The sequence below is a fragment of the Asterias amurensis genome, chromosome 3 (genome assembly GCF_032118995.1).
Source record: "Asterias amurensis chromosome 3, ASM3211899v1".
NCBI lineage: Eukaryota > Metazoa > Echinodermata > Asteroidea > Forcipulatida > Asteriidae > Asterias > Asterias amurensis.
In genome coordinates this window covers 27,465,063-27,487,404 of record NC_092650.1, presented here as the reverse complement: position 1 = coordinate 27,487,404, position 22,342 = coordinate 27,465,063, and the positions used below count along the sequence as shown (strand labels likewise).

Below are 22,342 nucleotides of genomic sequence, written 5' to 3'. Positions count from 1 at the left end.
TATAAACTGTTGTCCAGGTTGTATACTCCCAAGGGAGCTGAGAAACATTAAAAAGGGATGTTATTGGCCCTAAGACCAGGGCACTAATGTAAAGCGCTTAGAGAATTAAGTGTTAGTTATTAGGCACTATATAAATAGATAGTTATGTTATATGTTATGTTATAATAAGTTAGGTTTGAAACTTTGCATGGTGGGAGTAAAGCTAGGTGAGGTTTGCAGTAGCACAATGTGTAAATCTCTTATAAATGTTGGTTCTGAAAAGAAGTGATTGTTGACCACTCAACGCTTCGATCAGAATGCTCTGATTGTCTTCAAGAGAATGCTGGACACTGTAGGCCAAAAGGCTTTCATCCTACACATGTTTCGTTTCAGTAAAACGGAATAAGGTGAGGGGCGTGTTTAGTTTCAGTTTAGACAAAGCAAAACTGTATGTTTTCTTATAGTTTTCATATTGGCGATTTGTGGCCAAGTGGACGAGTGCATCAGGCTCGAGTTCTGGTTGCCGAGTCATCAGGTTTAGGTTCGAATCCTGTTTATGAACTAGTATTCTTGAGCAAGTTTCTTAAACTATAATTGCTTCTCTTCAACCAGGGGTAAATGGGTACCTGAGAGGGCAGATATGAAGACAAAAATGCCCCCCTAAAAAAAGGTATACCCCTTTGTGCCCCCTAACATTTTACCTTAGTTACAGTGCTGACTTAGATTATGTTAAAGGAACACGTTGCCTTGGATCGGTCGAGTTGGTCTTTGAAAAGCGTTTTTTGACCGTTTATTATAAAATGCATATGGTTAGAAAGATGATGTAAAAGTAGAATACAATGATCTACACAAATATGCCTCGAAATTGCGTGGTTTTCTTTTTACCTCGTCCAAAAACACGGTCGGCCATTTATGGGAGTCAAAATTTTGACCCCCATAAATGGCCGACCGTGATAGTTCGCGACGTAAAAAGAAAACCGTGCAATTTTGAGAGATACTTGTGTGGATCATTATATTCTACTTTTAAAACATCTTTCTAACCATATACATTTCATAACAAACAGTTTCAAACGCTTTTTATAGACCAACTCGTCCGATCCAAGGCAACGTGTTCCTTTAATGAGACTTTGGTTTGAGAGGTAACTTACTATTCTGGGTAAAATCCATAGCAGGCTCTCGACATTCTGCAACACGATGACCTATTTGACCACAGTTATAGCAAGTAAGTTTCTTAGCTCCATGGTTGTTATGATTCCCTCTATGTCCATAGTTCATTCCACCAAGGTACATCTGACCTGGTGGTATCATACCTAGCTGACCATTACCCCCATACGCCATCTCATTCTGACGGTTCTGGAACGGGATAAACGCACCGGGGAATCGAGGGCTTCCAGGAATGTGCGACGGCATCATGTTCCCTGGAGGTGCCATTCCGGGTAGATTGGGGAAGTAGCTGGGAACATTCTGGTAAGTAATATGATTAGAGGGATAGGCACTCTGTATTGGAAAGTGATGAACAGGACCATGATGACCACCAGTGGTACCACATTGACCACTACAGCCGCAGGATGTACATCCTGGGTTAGAGGAATAACCTGTCTGATTGTTGTTATTATACAACAAGTTACTGGCGTTGGTGTCATAGCTACTCGGCAGCGTAACAGCAGGTGTCTGTGCCATACTAGTTACATAAGTCACTGAGGTTGGGGCATGGTACTGATCTGGTCCTAGATGCATGGCAAATGTTGTTGGCGTATTTGGAGGAGCAAAGCCTGCCCTTGATACTGGATAGTTCATGTTGATGGGACTGGGTAATAACCTAGGGCTGTTTGTGCTGGAGACAACGGGTGGTGGCACGTCATTTCTAGGGGTCACTGGTACAGTTGAGGGAATGGTTGGGCCAGGAGAGACGGTCGATGTTGGAACAACATCAGGTACTACAATGGACGGCATTTTAAACATGTTGGAGTCTTTGCACTCTACAGAGTACTGTAGTCCCGGTAGGTTTTGCTGCAGAGCCTGCTGCTGCTGGGGTGGTTGTTGCAGCTGCTGGGGTGGTTGTTGCAGCTGCTGTGGTTGTTGTTGTTGCTGCAGTTGCTGCAGTGATGGTTGCAGCGACTGCTTGACCACTTGAGAAGAAATGTTGGCTCCGACATCCATCTGGTTGTGAGAAGGTAATGGTGGGGGTATATTTGGAGGTGGTATTCCCATCATGTTTGGATCACCAAGATGAGCCATAAGTTGCACTTGGTGTCTTGCCATGTTCACATTGGACCCACCGTTCCCACTGCTGCCACCGATATGAACGTTAGTCCCGTTTCCACCTTTTCCTGTTGATTGGCCTACAATGTTACTCATTTCCATCATTGGGACTGGGGTAAGTCTGTTGTCTGTCTGTCTCTGGGTTCCATCCATCAGGCGTCTCAGATCAACAGGTCCTGTTGGCATCAGCTCAATATTGGGAGAAGGGCATACGGTGTTGAAGTTGTAGGTCATGTTGATTGGTGGGTTTGAAAGAGGGCTTCCTTGGATACCTCCTGGCTGGGGTGGGTTCCCATGAGGAGCAGGAAGTGGGGACATCTGGGGTACGAACTGAGGTTGGATTTGCTGAGCTGGTATAGTTCCTTGAGAGCCATTGTTGTCTTGGGTAGTCAGCTGTTGATAATGTTGATTGATGGGCTCTCTGTTGACACCAGCTAGTGGCTTAGCTTCAGGGGATGATAACACCGATCCTTCACTACCTTCTGATTCTATGAATGTAAAAAAAACAAACTAATATGTACATATCAGGTATTGATTTTCAGCAGAAATAACGATATCATTTGTTGTTGAGACTCCCTGCCACGATGTTTATTAAGAACACCCAAGATGTTTCCCTTTTCTTTGCAGGGATAAATTTTATCAAGCAAATACCCCCACTTATGATAGTTCAAAAGCTACATAAGTACCTCCATGTATAATGCCACATCCAAAACTTAACTGCATTCTTGGTCTTGAATGCAATTTGCACATGTACATGCTTTTAAACTGCTAAGTATTAGTTGGATAGTTTTGTAAAATCCCTAACCATTGTTGTCTTCATCATGTCTGTCTTTGTTCTAATTGACTGTCCGTTCGTTCTTGACTCCGTTTATTGTCTGTCCCCAGGCACCCCTACATAAGCCTCGGCTTCCAGATGATGCTTCCATACTCTTTTTTTTTTCTCACCCTCATAAAATAGCTTTGTTTTCTGTTTATTCCTTAAAAAAAAACATTTTTTGTTCTGTTTTCATGAAGTATGGAAATAAATCTAAGCTTGAATGAATGAATGAATATATAAAAAATAATGTACCTCTCTCATTTTCATCGGAACTGTCCCTTGGACTCGATGGGGAACTGGATCCTTCAGAACCCGTTCCTTCATTTCCTACAGGAGGCATACAGAGTTGATTAAGCATCTGCCTGTTGTATGGTGGTTGATAGAGTTGTCCTTGGTAGTAGAATGGTGGTGGTGGATGGTTCATCAACTGGCTCATGCCGTTTAATCCACTTAAGCCATTTTGTCTGTAATCAAGGCCCAATTGCATAAAGCTGTTAGAGCAGGAAATACTTGGCAAATTCCTTTGATAAGCACCAGACACAAAAATTTAAACTTAAGGTAATTTTGGCTGGTAACCTGTTTCCGCTGAGCTAATACTTAATATGTTCTGCATTTAGCTATGATTTGTTCTCAAAGGCTCCCAATTATAAACTATTAGTACTTTACAGATTCTATTTTTTATAATTTTTATTTTTTGGTTAGGCCTAAATCTAAATTAAACTTTAATACTTGGACTAAGAAATCTAGAGTACCTATAGTAACTGCAGCCCTATAAAGAAACATACATGTATGATGAACCACAATACATGAAAACATTCCATTTTACCATTTGAGGGATTATAGTAATAATTACAATGTAATATTAATAACAATTATCAAAGGGCAAAACATGTTTTATAACGCACAAAATGGAAGAAAATGATTCAGAGACAAGACTGGTGACCAGCCTGGCTGAAATCACAGTGTGACAGTAAGTATGTCCTGTCAACAGAATTAAGGAATAATAATAAATTAACATAAAATCTTTACATTGCGCCCTTTACATAAATATGATCAAAGAGCAAAAAGGGTTTAAAATGCACAGAAAAGAAGAGAAGGATTAAGAAACAAGACATGTCAGCAGGCTAGTGCCCCAACCACAGTATGGAGATACATGTATGGCTGTCCTGTCAACAGATAGGAGAATTGGGAGTTGGGTAATAGTAATAATTTAATAATTCAAAGTTTATTATGATGCCCTTTATATACAAATAATTAAAGTGCAAAAAACATATTTTAAAATGCACAGTTTGAAAGAACAAGAAAAAGAGAAAAGACAGGTCACCACGCTCGTGCCTAAATCCATGAAAGCACAGTGTGGGGATACATGTACGTCTGTCCTGCCAAAAGAAAAGGGGGAACAAGGGAATCAGGAATGGGAATTGGAAAACATTTGGTTCAAGACTTCCGTGTATGATCCACAAGCTTGTCTATGGTTAGAGTTAGAATCTACACAGATAAAAGGCAGGCAAAATACAACAATACAACCTTGCAAATCTTTACAAGACTTAAATGCAAGTTTATAAATCTGAACCAGTACAATCAAATGAACTGACCCAATTCCAATAGTGCATCATCATGATAATCTTGGATGCGTCGTACTGGTGGGCAATGTCACTCTGGGTTATTTGCATTTTAGGCGATGCAGCGTGTGACACCTAAACCTATTGCCAACTAACATGGTGTGTGTGGGACAGTCGCTGTGTGTGATGTGCGTGCAATAGGTATAATAAAATAGACCTTGATATAATAAAATAGAATTCGACATACCATCTTTGTAACAAAATTACAGAAAAAATGACACAATTTGTTTTAGGTGGGTCATTACCACAGAATGACCTTGCCTTTAACGTCATGCACTCACCTGAGTTGCTCAAGCTGTGATTTAATCCTACCCTTTGCTCCTTGCACAATGTCCCATGAATCTACTTCCTGATCACTCAACTGTAACACCTGAAACACAAAATAAATACAAATACTTAATTCAATTCAATTCAATCTCAGTTTGGTTAATATTTCCATACTGGTGTAACACACAAGTACTATCAATGTATACATATATGTACATGTATTGCAGAAGAGTAGGAAAAAGAAAAAATATTGTAACAACTAATTATGTAAACGATACAAAGTACATGCAGAGAGGGTTCAGAAAACCCCCAAATATAGGGTGTACACAGAAGTCCAAGAGACCTGCACTGCAACTCACTATTCACACGTACATGTATGACAACTAGTAGCCAACACTAAAACAAAAAGCAGACAGAAAAATGTCAGCAATGAGGATAAAGAATACAATTTGTTTTTATACCCTTACACAGTATTAAATACTGTATGTTCAGTACTTATCAAAGTACTGTGAAAAAATCCACCAGCAAATCACTCAAAAGGGACTCGAAGTCGAACCAATGCTAAGGTCAAAGGCTCGAATCCCGCCCAAAATTTAACCACCGGATAGCTTGGGTAACAATATTGTAATACAAAGGTTTGCACATTTGTCATACATTTCCCATAATTACCTGCTCCACAGTCTTGCCATCAAAGAACTTTGCGTATTTATGAAGTCGTTGTTTCTTCAGCCACTCATGAATCAAAGGCTCCACATTGTCCCTAGGAGGGTACTGTGTGTAGTTCCCTGAAGTATGGCCCGAGTAGGGTGGGGCCATGTTACTACTAGGAGGTGCAGACCACGACCGATTGGTAGAGGCACTAGGGGTAGATGAATGGGATGAGGACGCTATGATAGGGGGCTGGGTGGAGTAGGGCTGCAGGTTTGCAGTGTATGTGGGCGTAGGAGGTCCATGCTTGGAAGGAGGGGGGTATCTAGAGTGAAAAAGAATGACGAACAAAGAATTAATCAACCAAAAGGATTATGCTAGAACAAAAACAGCTTGTGAGTCATCACTAAACTAATGTACAACACTTTCATTCTTGAGAATTATAATGTACATTTATGGTCATTTGGAAAGTGATCAAAACAAGAAGTACACATGTATATGCCTCTCATAATGCGCACACAACTGTTTTGCAGAAATGTAAAGAGTAATTATGAAAATAGAGGTCACATTTAAAGTAGAAGTGGTACTGAAAGTGCAAAACAGTATTGGAGATTTACTTTACAAAGTATTGGTGTCCAAAACCTTGCCCTAAATAAAGTGATGCAGAGGTCATACATGTACCTTAACCCTTCTACTGTTTGACCATTTAATATCATCCAACTGTGGTTTTAAATAAGGGAATAAAAGGGTAGCGACGAGTTCCTTAACGGCCGTTTAAAACAGGCAGGGCCGTTGCCGTGTGATAAAGGCTCGAGCAGAGGCGAGGGCCTTCATCGCATGGCAACGGTCCTGCAAGGTTTTAAGTGGACATTTAAGAACGAGTTACTACTCTTTTATTCCCATTCATAAATGCCCTTTCGTTAAAAAAACTTTAAAAAATACAATTATAGACACTTTGACAATTGAAAACTCAAGGTTTTAAGTATTTTTTCTCAAAAACTTTGTGAAGAATCTGTTATGTGCATGGGTTGTGTGTACGCGCGCGGGCTTAGAAATAGATTATGCGTGCTCGCTTACAAATGGATTACTCGCGCACGCTAAGAAATAGACACGCGCTGTTACTAATAGCTATAAATTGCACATTCCAGGTGATAATATTGGCATATGCGCGCGCCAAAGCAGCAGATGCTAGCTGGCTATAAACAGCTCCAGCTGGTCAATGGTGAAGCGCTCTCCACCAATAAGAGTAGCGAAACTGTCTGGGGTATTTAAGAATGATAGATAAACTACGCCAGCCTGCAACAGTATCATGAATCACACGTTTACAAATTACACAGTCAAACCAAATGGTTGAATGACAAGGATGGTCTGATATTGAGTTAAGAAATCATTCTTACGAGTTGCTTAGTTGTTTTGAATTGTCTATTGTCCAGGTTGATTTAAACTGTTGCGCATTGGTTCCTCGTTCTGCAACAAACAACACACACATGGTCATAAAATAACAATGTTTTAATTGTTGACTTCATTTATACAGATTCTAAACGGGATTGAGACAATACATGTTGGCCTAGAGGGCAAACAAGAATAACACAACACAATGAACATGGTCCAATCCAAAGCAAGTTTGCCCACTGAGAAAACAGCTTCCCAAGGGGCCGACTTCAAAAAGAACTAAATTCAATTCGGTTACAATGAGGGATGTTTTACAACAACCAGGGAAATATTTAGAACTGCATTGCACATGCAAACAAAAGTTAGTGGCCTGATGTTTCATAATCTCACCATAAACAAAATATTGAGAGAGTCAGTTTTTGTTTAGTTGCTTATTTTTCACAGTTGAAATGATATGTCAATTGCCTCTGGATGTGAGAGTTGGGAAACAAAGATAATCCATACCTGTACCATTAGCAACTGTAGAATAAGGCTGAGTAGGTGGACTTTGAATGGAAACAACGCTTGTCACTGTGTGATAGTAGACTGAGCTACTGCTAGCTGTAGTAGTCACAATAGATGGAGTCATTGTTGTGCCTTGCTTGCAAATGCCCATCCCACCGCTGACACCGCTTTTGTTGGAGTTGCTGACTGGTGCTGGGGGAATATTAGGAGTTGACAGATTTACTTGATGATGTTGGGATATATGCATCTGACTAACTAAAGCTGTTAAGTTATGGTGAGATGTTGGTGGAGTGAGTTCAGACTGGGGACGTCGGGATGCTTGGCTGTCGGGAGATTGGGGCTGCTGGAGCTGAGACTGCTGCAGTTGAGGCTGCTGCAGCTGAGGCTGGTGTGCAATCTGCTGTGGCGGGGGCTGCTGTTTCGAATACTTGACAAACTGTGGATGATTGACTTGTTTCGGTTTTGAAGGAAGCATGCCCTCTTGCTTGTTAAAGAACTCCACAGGGTGAGGAGTGAAAGAATGCGGCAACTGCTGGTTATGACTGGTTGAAACCGGATGTGGCTGGTTCTGATTTGGAAGCATTGCCTGTTGACCAGGCTGGAGTTGACCCTGGTGCACAGGCGAGTCTGTTTGCTGCTGCTGTAGGTGTATGACGGGGGACTGCTGCAGGGTTTGCTGATGCTGGGTGAGAGGTTGCTGTACTGGTACCTGCTGCACTGGCACCTGCTGCAGTATCTGCATCTGGGGATAGGGTGGTGGTTGTGGGGGTGTCAGTTGCTGCTGCGTTGGTTTGAGTAGCTGGTCATGGTACTGTTGTTGTTGAGAGTTGGTCGGTATCTGCTGCTGATAGAGTAGCTGCTGTTGATCAATATCTTGTAATGGGAACTGCTGCTGCTGCTGCTGCTGCTGCTGCTGTTGGATGTGCTTGGGAACTTGTTGATACAGTTGAGCTGGACTCGAACTCTGTTTCACATCTGCAGTTTAAGAAAAATAACCATATATGTAGTTTAAGTACTTACAGTACATGTTTGAATGCAAATCCTAAATTTAGAACTGTATACACTTTGTGTCAATTTTGTAGAGGATTGGAAGGGAAATGGAGACGTCGTACATGTATGTACATGTACAGCTATTCAAATAGTATACAATACAATATGAATGTACTGAATCAAACAACATACATGTAGACTTTATCAGAGTTTGCATCTATTACATGCATCTCTCATCAAGTGGATGTAACTTTCCAACAACCTCATACAACAAATGTAAAAAAAACAAAATGTAACATATATATATAGAGAAAAGACCACTTATATTCATGATGTAACATGTGTAACCAAGAACAGTTTCAACATACATACAAGCATACCATCGATCTGCACTTTATTCTGTACTTAATACAGATCGTTACACTGTATTTAAACCATCTTAGTTTGAAGTTGGATCATTCAAAATACATTTACAATTCATGTAGAGCACAGGTAAAAGTAAACAGTGCACACGTGGTTGTCAACCTGGTAAATATGGAATTTTCTTTGTTCTCCCATTGTTTGAACCTAGTTTCTGTGTTTTTGGGGGTTTTTTTAAGAGAAGACCCTGTTGCTCATTTTAAGATGGTTTGTATACAGTCAAACCGAATAGTGCACTCTTGCAATTTCCACCACCAGAAATTTGTGCGTATCGGTGCGATATGCTAGCGCATGCATAGAAAGACCCCTCACCCTGTACTGTCAGCATGATAAATACCTTGTTCCTGGGCTGCTGTTGGATTTGTGAGGCCGGCTACATTTTTGGTGTCAGAAGTGGGGTTATCAGAAACGTTGGATGATCGGAAGAAGCTGGTGGCCAACTTACAATGCAGGATGTGTTTTGGCAAGGCAGACAGTTGTCTGAAAGAAAGGAACAAATATAAACACGATAATGTTGAAAGTAGAAAAGATTTATTCAATTAAAATGTTCGCTTCCACAAGCAAGACCTACACAAAATTAAGAAAACGAAAAGAGCACAGTAATACCAGGTACCGGTATGTGTATATATATACATGATTATTCAGGGAAAACTCTCATAAGGCAACCACCTACATGTATAACTAACATCAACATGTGTGTATCACAATATAAATATACTATCTAATGTGGGTCACAGTAACGCTTGTTGTCCTATTGTCTGTCATTTATACCTTGGTAATTTTTTATATTGGTGGGCACCAGTTACAACAATGTAAACCTTATTGAATTTTGGTTGGTATTCAGTTTCTGTTAAGCAAGATTTGTCTGTGCTTAGCAAGTTTTTTGCGTATTTTTGTTGGCAATGATGAAGAGGTCAACCAGTTTAACTTACTTGGCATACTGAGCAATCTCAGGTAGCATCTTCTCTGCTAGATCCCCCTTGTGGGACGTGCTGAACATTCGTTTACCTGTTAGGATCAATCAAATGAAAAAAAGGAGTCAATTTAAAGACGTTCTTGTACATTTACATGTACCTACGCACACAGTCAGTGCGCAACTTCGAGATAATGAAGCTGACGCGCAGAGTTTCTTTGCAAAATCGTGATCAGAAAAGGACCCTTTGAGAAATCATGAGAAAATGCCAGTGTTCATTAGCACGTCAGTAAATCTCTCTGTTTTGTGGGAAATATTTGAACGACAAAACATAAAATAAAGGAGGATTATCTTGAGATGTTTTTCTAAATAAAGAGTTATCAAATTTGTTTAACCGTATGCACATTTTAAAGAAAAACTTTCGCAAAGTGTGTTATGAATAAAACTCCTTTTTGATGAACCCTTCATGTTTGCCGTGACCCTGACTCCTTCCCATCACTTCTGTAACTTTAATGGATATTGTAAGTATATTGAAGAATTTTGCAATTGTTAGGTTTTTAAATTTTTACTGTGGGAACCCGGGAAACACATTTTTTTTCGGCGTCAAAAAAAAGGCAAACGTGTACAATTTCGATTGATATCAATCTACAATAACAAGTTCATGTTTTTATTGATTTTCTGATAATGTAATCATATTCTACATGTCAAACATGAACTTCTCAAAAGTGCTTTTCGTCAAATTTATTATAGAAGTGATTATGACGTCAGGATTACATGACACACGCGTTAAGTCCAGCAGCGCTAACGCGCTAGACGGGTGCTTTTGTTTTGTTTCTTCTGCGTATCGACGATCGAGCTTAAATAAACAGCATACTTTTTTCCCCGAAATGAGTTTCCTTTTGCCGTGACCCTGACTGTTTCCCGTAACATCATAAAAAATAAATAAGTGATTTGCATATAGAACAAACAACCTTTCTACTAATTTGTTCAAATCTACTGCAGGAATTCGATAAAAAAACAAAAATATATTTTCTGAGACTTAAATTTTAGTACAAAAACAAAAAAGTTTTCACAAAAAAACCTAATAAACAATTGGCCTGATCGAGAATCTAAACCTTTATGATCAACAAAACTAACTCATATATTTTATCAAACTTGATGCTTAGATATTGTTTGATTTTTACACCAACAGCTCATTATGTAATCTAAACACGTTTTGGTGCGCACGTACCATGAATATTTGCAAAGAAGCTAAAGCACTTTTGAGAAGTTCATGTTTGACATGTAGAATATGATTACATTATCAGAAAATCAATAAAAACATGAACTTGTTATTGTAGATTGATATCAATCGAAATAGTTCATCAATATTTGCAGAGGGTAGGGTCAAAAGGGTAAATCTTTCATTTTGACAAATTTACTCCCAGTAAAAAATCTTTGAAGTCTATGGGACACTTTGAAAGGGGCAACAAGGCCAAGACCGGGGCAACGGAAGCCATGGCCTTCGTGAAATGCCAGGTTTGAGAAATCTAGTGTCTACATGTACATGACCATTTTTTTTAAACAAGTCTAATGGATAATTATGTACTATGCTCGACAGTGGACTCTGAGCAGATGACTAAATTGGTTGCTGACCAGGGCAAAAGAACACAATTACACACAGAGTAGGTCTGGCAAGCTGGGGAAAAATGTGTAAATTTTACATTCCACTTTTTTAATATTATTAATATTGTTTTGCCCTTGTACATACGTGGAGGTCTATGTTCCAGTAATGCCAATTATAGCATTCTACATTTAGTTCATGAACACACTGGACACGAAGCAGGAGAAAGCATTTTCAATAATGCAGTGCATCCATGCAGCAGTATGTCACGACACTATCTAAATAAATTGAGTACTGAATACTGGATTTGTACTACACCGAACAATGTACTCGCTGGACACGAATACAAGTGAGTTGCTGTACTCTAACATCCTACAGTAGAATGGAACGGATATTTTGCTGGCAATTGCAAATCCTAGAAAATTTAGAAGATCAAAACCATTCCGACAAAACCAAAAGCCATTGAAATTGTTCAATGTCTGTTAGCAGTAGGCTACATATTGAACAGCTACAACTACATGTATCTGATGAAGTACTATACATGCACAGTGAATAGGTTATTGTTAATGGTTAATTCAAGAAAACAAATGACTAAGTTTCAAATATGTACTATTAACTTATTTGTTTTTCCATGGTATCAAAAATCTGCTGTGATTACAAAATCAGAGTGTTGGAGCCCTACATAATTATTCAATCAGGGCGAACAATAAAATATTGAAAATAGACAAGATTGTTGGATCTCCGCTTACAACAAGGCCAATAGACAGAATACCAGGGTGTTGAGTAGGTGGTGTTGAACTCCCATGTACATGATGTATCAGTGCAATAGATACATTAAGAACCCGGGTAGTTTAAATTCATCAGGGCAAAAACCTGTAGTGATTTGACAAACCTGGTAGATAAGGAAGGATTCCATCTTGATGTTGCTCACCAGCCTCCTCAGGGAAGAGCTTATAAAGCTGTCAGGAGAAACAAAGTCAGGATAATTAACCAGCATTAGGGCATTGCCACACGAGGCAACTTTTGCAGGCAACTTGGATGCAACCAACTGCAGTGCATACTACAAGACCACTTTGGTAGCACACGGGTCAATTTTCAAACATTGTCTTACGATCCACAAGAGAAATATGTGAACATTCAAATGTGAATGCCGTTTCTTCTTGGAGATTGCCTGGAACTGGTTGCCCGTAAATTGCCTTGTGTGACATGGCCCTTAGACTACAAGAAATTGCTTCTCAAAACAGAAGCATCTCAAGACATATGCATCTCAAGACACAGCAATGTACATCATACATGTACATTGTAGGTGATGATAGAGAAATAAGATGCAAGAGGCCAATATGAATGGAAATGTCATACATTACATGTATGTATCAGCACTCAGCAGGGAGACTGCTATTTGTAAGGCAAAATACATCTATACATGTAAGTTGGTAGAGTACATGTACTGGCACATTAAACCCATCACCTGTTGGTTAAAATCCCTCTTTGTTAAATTCAATTGTTTTCTTCATTACTAACATTGTGATGCCCCATGAAAAAACAGGCACTTATACACATGTACTATATATTTTTTGTATACTGTGAAATAGTGAAAATAGCATTAAAAGTGATGAATTAATGTTTTCTTCATTACTAACATTGTGATGCCCCATGAAAAAACAGGCACTTATACACACGTACTGTATATTTTTTGTATACTGTGAAATAGTGAAAATAGCATTAAAAGTGATGAATTAATGTTTCCTTCATTACTAACATTGTGATGCCCCATGAAAAAACAGGCACTTATACACACGTACTGTATATTTTTTGTATACTGTGAAATAGTGAAAATAGCATTAAAAGTAGCCTTGCTCAAGGCAGTCGCATTATTCGCTCCGAAAAGACGCAGCTGTAAACCTACCCGCCATATACCCTGTGCATGGTGTGTGCGATCACACCGAATGACCCACCTGTATACACACTGTCACATCGCACGAATACTGTTCACACAAGTCATCGCACTCGTACACCACTAACCGCATGCGGTGGCCGTCAGGCCGACAGCCTTGTCAGGTCTGTATCTTCCCGTTTTAATGTGTTGTATTGAAAAAATTCCAATAGTGGACGAAATTGGGGGGGCTCTAGGATATGCTAGTATGCAGCTCATGAATATGTATATCGTTCGTCAGACCTATCAGACAACACAGGATGTGAGGCAAATGAATTATTCATTTTGACGTCCAATCACGCACTTCTCTTATCACAACCTTTGGACCCTATCATGCTCACTGAGCGTCCGTGGTGGTGGTGTGATGTAAACATGTCTCGTCTTTCGCGGGCATTATGGTAATGAGCTGACCGTGGGAACTCTTCGCTTATTATAGTAATGAGGTCAGTGGCTTCAACACAGATCCTACAAGGCTGTCGGCCTGACGGCCTCCGCATGCGGATAGTGTCGTGCGATGTTACGCACAGTGAATACGGGTGGGTTTTACGCACAGTGAATACGGGTGGGTTTTTATACAGCAGCAGTCTTTTTTCGGACTGAATAATTCGACTGCCTTGAGCAAGGCTACATTAAAAGTGATGAATTAATGTTTCCTTCATTACTAACATTGTGATGCCCCATGAAAAAACAGGCACTTATATGTACACACGTACTGTATATTTTTTGTATACTGTGAAATAGTGAAAATAGCATTAAAAGTTAAAGACAACAGAAACATTAGGATGAATGTGTAGTGATGTCTTTAGCATTTCCTCAGAAAAACTTGAATCCTTGATTCTGATTGATGGATCCAACAACAAGAGTTTGATATTTACCTAACAGATGTAGCAAAGCCCGTTTTATCACATTGTCCTAACATGTACAGCTGTTAGCTGTATGTTCGTACTCCGTTTATTGCACGTTTTTCAAGCTAACCATCAAGTTTGCTTTTAAACTTTAAGAAAAACTCTCAGAAATTCTTATTCGCTATCCTGTTATTATGATTGCCTTCCAACACATCATTTTAATTCTTCACAATTTAATACCACAATCTGTCCTGCTTTGTTAATTTATCTATTTATAACATCACATATGTAAACATGGTACATGTGTTTTATGAATTTTCAGAGATTGGATGAAAGATGTGTTCACTGAAACGAGACAACAGGAACAACTCTTCAAAAATGACTGGAAAGCACAAAGTAAAACATTAGAGCAAGTAATTGTTTTCCAGTACATTGTACACGGTACATCCATTAAATATGACCTTTCCAATCATTGCATTCTATTTTCAGCATTTCCATGTTCATGTTCAATCTCTAGAGTAGACCATTATCAACAACTTGGACAGTCATCAGTCCTCATCACAGTGCATTAAATCCTAAGGGAATACTTGGAATGGTAGAATGGTGTTAGCAGGCTGCAATCTTAAAGGCTCTGGACACAGTTTGATAATTACTCAACAGCATAAAAACTGACTTGGTATCAAGCAATGGAGAGCTGTTGACAGTATAAAACATCGTGAGAAATGAATTCCCACTAAAGTAATAATATAGTTTTTGAGAAAGAGTTAATTTCTCACTAAAATTTTTGAGTCTGAGAAAGAAGTCAGACCTGACACCTTTCTCAGGCATATGCATGGACACAATTGTACAACAAAGGTGTTTTTTTCTTTCATGTTTTTCCTGCAACTTTGCTGACCAATTGAGACCACATATTCACAATTTATTTTATTTTATGCTTAGATGTAAATGTATGTTGGGACACACCAAGTGAGAATACTGGTCTTTGACAAATACCAAACATGTCCAGCTCCTTTAACCAGTCTACCATTAAAGACACTGTCACAACAACTTAAAGGTGAAGTTGATTTACCTTGCATTGGAAGTCCAGCAGCTGGCCGTGGGTTTTACTGATGTTGCTGATGCTGTTGTCAGTCCAGTGAACCTGTAATGAATTTACAAGTCAGTTATTAATTAATGATAATGAAGGACTTTTCAAGATAATTTCATTCAAAGACTAATGGCTGTGACAAACTAATTGACTAAGTATTATATTTGTGCAGGCAAAGTGATTTAGTGTAATTTGATACTTCAATTTAAATACCGTGCTACATGAAACTTAATAAACCCGAGTTAAAAACTAATTGGCACAGTTTTAAAGTACAATACAATACAACATGTGCAATGGCATGATGGAGCATTTGGAGCTATACAAATTAATTTTACATGCAAAAAAAAATAATTAGAAAGCTTTGCTCTGAACTTGTTCTTTTATATCAAGGCAAAGTAAAACAATGTCTTTCAAGAGAAACAAATCAGCATTGCTGATCCTATCCACAAAATCCCTCTCCAAATTTGTTTTTAAAGTTATTTGTTTTCATTAATTAAAATGTTACCATTATGTGAAACTTTACTTGGGTGTAATGTTTGACAAGATGTGAAATCAGTGGAATGGTACGTTTGTACCAAAACTGATGATGTACACGTAATGTACATTTACTATGGCCTATGAAAAATTGTAGCCTACATGTACTGTGGATTTCATGTTAATAGTTGACTTAGTCAACTTGGTGGAATGTATGGAGTTTAAGTAGGACTAGGAGCTACATGTAGCTTACAACATGCCAACGTGCAGGGTATTCAATGTACCGTACTAACACAAATTGTACCTACAGTACCAGCCGCAAGTAATTCCAAACCCCCGCGAGTTCGGAACGGGTACCCGCGAGTAAACTGCGTGGCGGGTACGGGGACCCCCGCACCCCCGCGGGTATTTTGCGGGGACGGAACGGGGTCCACGCGAGCGGTGGTACTTGCGAGTGGCAAGTTTTGCGGGGCCAAACAAGGTCCCCGCAACAAGTCTAGTAATAACTTCACGCATGGGTTAGCATGAATACCTTCAATGATAATAGGGAAGGCGGCCTGAATAATTGTACACAAAAGAATTCTTTAATGCCACTTGAGACTTTGAAGAATGTCCGTTTCCGTCTTTTAATAATGCCGGCATTCGAGTTGGGGTACATTTTTTTACAAGTTAAAAATGTCCGACCTCCCCTCCTAGTTATATTTTTGCCGTCCTGGGACAATGAACAGTTTTTTTTAAAGGTAAAATGGCCGCTGTATTCCGACTGATAATATTGCTGGCATTCGAGTTGGGGAACATTTTTTTTTAAGTTAAGAATGTCGGACCTCCCCTTGTTGTTATATTTTTGACAATTTTTTGTAATGGCAGAATGTCCGTTTCTGTCTTTTAATAGTGCCGGCATTCGAGTTTTTTTTTTTTTTTTTTTACAAGCTAATAATGTCGACCTACCCTCGTTGTTTTTATTTTTGCCGTTGTGGGAAAATGCATTTAATATTTTTCTTTTAAATGGTAGAATGTCCGTATTCTGTCTTTTAGTATTGCCGGCATTCGAGTTGGGGAACATTTGTTTACAAGCTAATAAGGTCGGACCTACCCTCGTTAGTATATTTTTGTCGTTATGGGAAAATGCATTTAATATTTTTCTTTTAAATGGTAGAATGTCCGTCTTCCGACATTTAATATTGCCGGCATTCGAGTTGGGGAACATTTGTTTACAAGCTAATAAGGTCGGACCTACCCTCGTCAGTATATTTTTGTCGTTGTGGGGAAAATGCATTTAATATTTTTCTTTTAAATGGTAGAATGTCCGTCATTTAATATTGCCGGCATTCAATTTGGGGAACATTTTTTTACAAGTTCAAAATGTCGGACCTACCCTCGTTGTTATATTTTTGCCGTTGTGGAACAATGCATTTAATATTTTTCTTTTAAATGGTAGAAGGTCTGTATTCCGTCTTTTAATGTTCCCGGCATTCCAGTATTGGGGAACATTTTTATCAAGCTAATAATGCCGAACCTACACTCGTTGTTATATTTTTGCCGTTGTGGGTAAATGCATTTAATAATTTTCTTTTAAAAGGTAGAATGTCCGTTTTCCGACTTTTAACATTGCCGGCATTCGAGTTGGGGAAAATATTTTTACACATTCAGAATGTCGGACCTCCCCTCGTTGTTATATTTTTGCCGTTGTGGGAAAATGCATTTAATATTTTTCTTTTAAATGGTAGAATGTCCGTATTCTGTCTTTTAATATTTTTCGCATTCCAGTATTGGGGAACATTTTTAACAAGCTAATAATGTCGGACCTACCCTCGTTATATGTTTGCTGTTGTGGGAAAATGCATTTAATATTTTTCTTTTAAAAGGTAGAATGTCCGTATTCCGACTTTTATTGTTTTAATATTGCCGGCATTCGAGTTGGGGAACATTTTTTTACAAGCTAATAATGTCGGACCTAGTTGTATTTTTGCCGTTGTGGGAAAATGCATTTAATATTTTTCTTTTAAATTGTAGAATGTCCGTATTCCGACTTTTAATATTGCCCGTATTTCAGTATTGGGGAACATTTGTTTTCAAGTTAAGAGTGTCGGACATCCCCTCTTTGTTGTATTTTTGCCGTTGTATGACAGATAAAGATGTTTCCAAGATTTGGGACATTTTTTAAATTTGAACATATTCAGAACATTGACAGATTTGTATGTTTTCAGTGAATTGTATCCAGACAGAGGCAATGGTGGCAATGCGCCCCATTTTAAGTGCGCCCTCTATAGTTCGTGATTATTTCACAGTCAGTGCATAATGGAAAAAGGTCAACAGGTCAATATGCACAGTGCTGAGGTGCGAATGTGATTTTTGTTTGGCCTGCGCTTTGAGGGAAAATAGCCTCTCTGGTGCAAAAATGTAGAGGGCGCTCTGTATGTGAATCATCCATTTATTGACTTTTATGCCTTGCTACTACATTGAACATTATAATAAATGTTACCTATGACCTTGATCTACTAGGGTACTAGGATAATGACATTGACGCTAAAGTTCATTTATAATAAATTCAATTTGCAACTTACCATGAATTTGTACTCGTATCGTTTGTCCGAAGTTCTATTCCTGAGACCTTTTCCTTCAATATTGCAGATGAAAACTGCATGAGAAAACAAGAAATTGTAACAATTTAAACTACATGTACATCCAAAAGCCTACCCATGGGAGAAAAAGAACATGTAACAACTGGAAACAAAACTTTCGTGAACAGAGCCCTTTTTGAGCCTTTGAGAAATTAACAATTTCTAACAGTGTATTTTCACATTACAAAATGAAGAGCATTAAGGTACAATGACACAGATTAAACAGTGTACAATACAGCAATTATTTGATTTGATGTACAAGTACATTATATTGGGGCACGCTGTGACGGGGTGGCATTTTGTACACCCGAGGGGGGAAATGACACCCGAAGCACACCCTATCAAACAGTTTAGTTTTGAAGTACAGTTCAAACTACATTCTGTACTAAGTATTTTGTCAGCGGACAATGCTAAGGGGGGACGCTGCATGTATTATTATGTATCTAGACAGCACACATACTGTTCACTATGAACATGATGAATGGCTAAATCTGTGCACAGGTGCTTGTATCACCCATTCAATTAAAACTAGAACCAACCTAGTTCCTAACTGTCAGTATTATTGACAATGAAATAAATGTATTCTAATTGGGAATGAGATGTGCATAGGATTAGTAGTGTGAACTTGTTTACATGACAAGTGGTAAAAAAATGTGTGAACCCATTATCCAGTGAGGTGTTAAATCATTCACAATCACACAGTGTTGTCAGTGAATGTCAGTGAATGGAGGGTCTTCAACCTTTTTTTTTTTATAGCTGTTTCGTAGCAGAGCGCAGTGAAACAGCTCTTGTTTTCGTTAGCGTTTTTTTTTTATCGTTATTTTTTTTATTTGTCATGTTCAGCACTCGCAATTTTTTGCATATGTGTAGTTCCTAAAGAGCAATTGCAATGAAACTTTCAGGGATGGAAGGTAATGATGTAATGATAATCCTAAAGCAATGATGTCATGATGATGTCATCACCGGTCACATGACGTCATCTTAAAGTGTGAACTGCACCAATAAAGTATCTAAACAATTATAAGTTATATTACAATCTGTCAGATATATCGGAACCTCAAGTAGTGTAACCTCAAAATTAAGTAAATAATCCAATGCACAGTTATCTTCTGCATATTTTGATGCCCCTGTTGCGCTTCGATGTTGTTTGGCGGATTTATGGCTACTTGAATGGCTTGAGGTCGAATTTCAAAAGTTGCAAAAGCCTCTATTCAAGCAAGAGCGGTGTACTGTGACGAATAAGATCAGCATTATTTTTGCCGACCTTTTAAAAATAATTTCTTTGTCGTGTTTTAGATAATTCGATTGTGATGAACACCAACATTTGTCAGTAACAAAGCAAAGGGGTCAGAGATGGAAGGCATAAACCAATATGGGTTTAAAGCCAGATTTCCTGATATGGTGAGAGATGGAAAGGTGTTTCAAGATATCAAAGCAACGATACGATGGCTGAACTGACCAAAGAGGTCTTTATGGGAGTATGAGAAGACGTATCAGGACAGTGATGGAGGACACACTAAGTATTGAGGACTATCTACAGTCAGCAGTTTGAGTTTATAAGATAAAAACAGAGAGAACCTTTAAGCAGTGAAGTTAGAAGTCAGAGGAGCTACTGCAATAAATTCAGAACAAATTGGTGTACGTTGTCTTGATTTTGTCAGTGTGTGATGCTTGTGCTAGTTCCCTTCTGGAATTTGGGTGAATAGGGGCTTTTGCAACTTTTGAAATTCGACCTTATAAGCCACTCAAGTGCCCATAAATACGCCAAACAACAATGCAGCCCACACAATACATGTACAATGTAGGTGTCAAAATGCGCAGAAGAAAACTGTGAATCGAATTAACTAACTATTTTGTTGCATACTAATTCAGTTTCTGATAAATCTGACCATTAGTAAGTGTTTAGATACTTTATTGGTGCAGTTTAGTAGGCCTATGTACATGTAGACCACGCATCAATGAGTAGCGTACAGTAGGGCTACTTCAATGTACACTAGGCCTGGGCGAATTATTCGAATATCCGGTTAATGGCGAATAGGTTTTCCTATCCGTAACCGCGAATGCCTTTTTTTTCTTAACCGGATATCCGCATAGGGCGCGAATACCTATTTACAAACCGGATATTTCTGTAATTACAACCGAGTAACCGGATATTCTTTAATATCTGAATATCCGCGGACGTCGGGCGACAACTGACATGAATGTTTTCTCTGAATCCTTATGAAACTTCTATTAAAACAGCATAAAACAGCATATATTAAGTATTTAACTATGCTCACCTCCGTGAAGAGTTAAAACAATGACATTTCTGACGTAATTTGTTCAAAGATTACAAAAGTTTTCCTTCACGTAGAGTCAATCACGATCAAAAGAAAAAAGCAAATCGCCATCTTTAAATTAGATCCGGTCATTTTTATGAATGAACCGAGTGACACTGTCCAAAACTTATATCAATCCGCCCATATGATCTCATTCACAAACGTACAGCGCCCTCTAGCGGCAAAAAAAAAAAAGAAATTTGAATATCCGGTTAATTTCGGATAGTTGGCCAGCGGTATCCGAATAACAAAATTTCACTATTCGCCCAGCACTAATGTACACACAGTACATGTGTATACATGTACACATGTGTATACATGTACACAACTGTATACAATACTGTACTGTACACTACATTGTGTACAAAATGTAAACAAGAAGTACATTGTACAACAAGCCAGGGTCCAATACTGTATAAATTATTTAAGGAGATAAAGTTCAATTGTCTAGCTCAACCTTTACTTACACTTTGCATTATAACTGACCCTAAATATTTCCTTTAGGTACCACCTGAATCCATTCAAGGCTGTGTGATCAACATTACCCAATTGATAAACACAATAAAGTTTGTTATACCTTGGTAACAAACTGTGAAGTTTGATTGGTCGAGAACCAATCACGTCGACGTGCAACAAAAACGCATGTTACATGGCTCGAGGGTGGGGTAATTTGAAAAGTGATGTACACTGGTGTACATCACCTTAATCGTTCCCAGTGTTGGTCGATTTCCAGCGCTGTGTACGCAACACCCGCGGGTTCGAGGGAACATTCAGGAATTGTTTCTTGTTCGTCTGCTTATTAAACAATGAGTACTCCGTCGTAATAATGTTTAAAGATAACAACAGAACTTCGAGAAGAGGAATATTAATGTTACCAAGGTCAGAAGGTATAACAAAACAATTGTTGCATGCTGTGATTTGGGTCCATGGGTTTGTACACCCTCAGGGGGAAATGGCACCCTCGGCCTCGCCTACATGTAGGGTGCCATTTGCCCCCTCGGTAGTACAAAACGCCATGGACCCCACCACAGCGTGCAACAATTGTATAATGTACATTAAGCCGTTTACACTTCATGAAACAGCTGAGATTTACATTTAAAATGAACAGTGTAAAAGATGCAATTAGTTGTTAAAAAAAACAAAACAAGTACTTATATGTAGGGCACAAAACAAGTATCCCATAGTTGCACTGAGAATGTTTAACATGATATAGGCCTACTGAAGGCCCTTTTATGTATGTACGTGTATAATAGTTTTACAATATGGGCTGGTGTGTTTACATCAATTACAATGTAGGCCTTGTTACTTTCTCTTTTTGTGTGAACTGCTTTTTGTTTTCTGGCAACTATTTTTTTTAACAATGTGCATATTATGTCGGTATTTTAATGGACATTATAAGAAAAGGGAGAGCTTCCAATCTCTTTCACAACACTTTGAAAATACCCCCATCTTGACAGCACAAGCAGAGCACAAATAGAAATACCATGCTCTCCTGGACAGCAATGCTTGTAGGAGAGTATATACAACAATGCAATTCTACAACTTGACTTCATTGACTTCAGTTTCTAGAGACAGCATACTGTACATGTACTGTACCTTGTCTCCAACTTTATGGTGTATTGGTTTTAATGCTTTGTGACAACTGAA

At 38.6% G+C, this 22,342-nt stretch overlaps 1 protein-coding gene across 1 annotated transcript in view; it reads right to left on the bottom strand.

Moving 5' to 3' along the window:
• The window catches only part of LOC139934534 (uncharacterized), a 35,851-nt gene that overhangs the window by 10,381 nt on the left and 3,128 nt on the right, over window positions 1-22,342 (bottom strand). The window contains exons 3-13 of the mRNA XM_071928790.1: window positions 18,321-18,394; window positions 15,265-15,336; window positions 12,310-12,376; window positions 9,834-9,909; window positions 9,239-9,381; window positions 7,492-8,466; window positions 6,993-7,062; window positions 5,617-5,920; window positions 4,962-5,050; window positions 3,311-3,522; window positions 1,128-2,729 (exon numbers count right to left, since the gene is read on the bottom strand). Of these exons, the coding sequence (XP_071784891.1) occupies window positions 1,128-2,729; window positions 3,311-3,522; window positions 4,962-5,050; window positions 5,617-5,920; window positions 6,993-7,062; window positions 7,492-8,466; window positions 9,239-9,381; window positions 9,834-9,909; window positions 12,310-12,376; window positions 15,265-15,336; window positions 18,321-18,394 (3,684 nt within the window). The remainder of the gene's footprint in view (window positions 1-1,127; window positions 2,730-3,310; window positions 3,523-4,961; window positions 5,051-5,616; window positions 5,921-6,992; window positions 7,063-7,491; window positions 8,467-9,238; window positions 9,382-9,833; window positions 9,910-12,309; window positions 12,377-15,264; window positions 15,337-18,320; window positions 18,395-22,342) is intronic.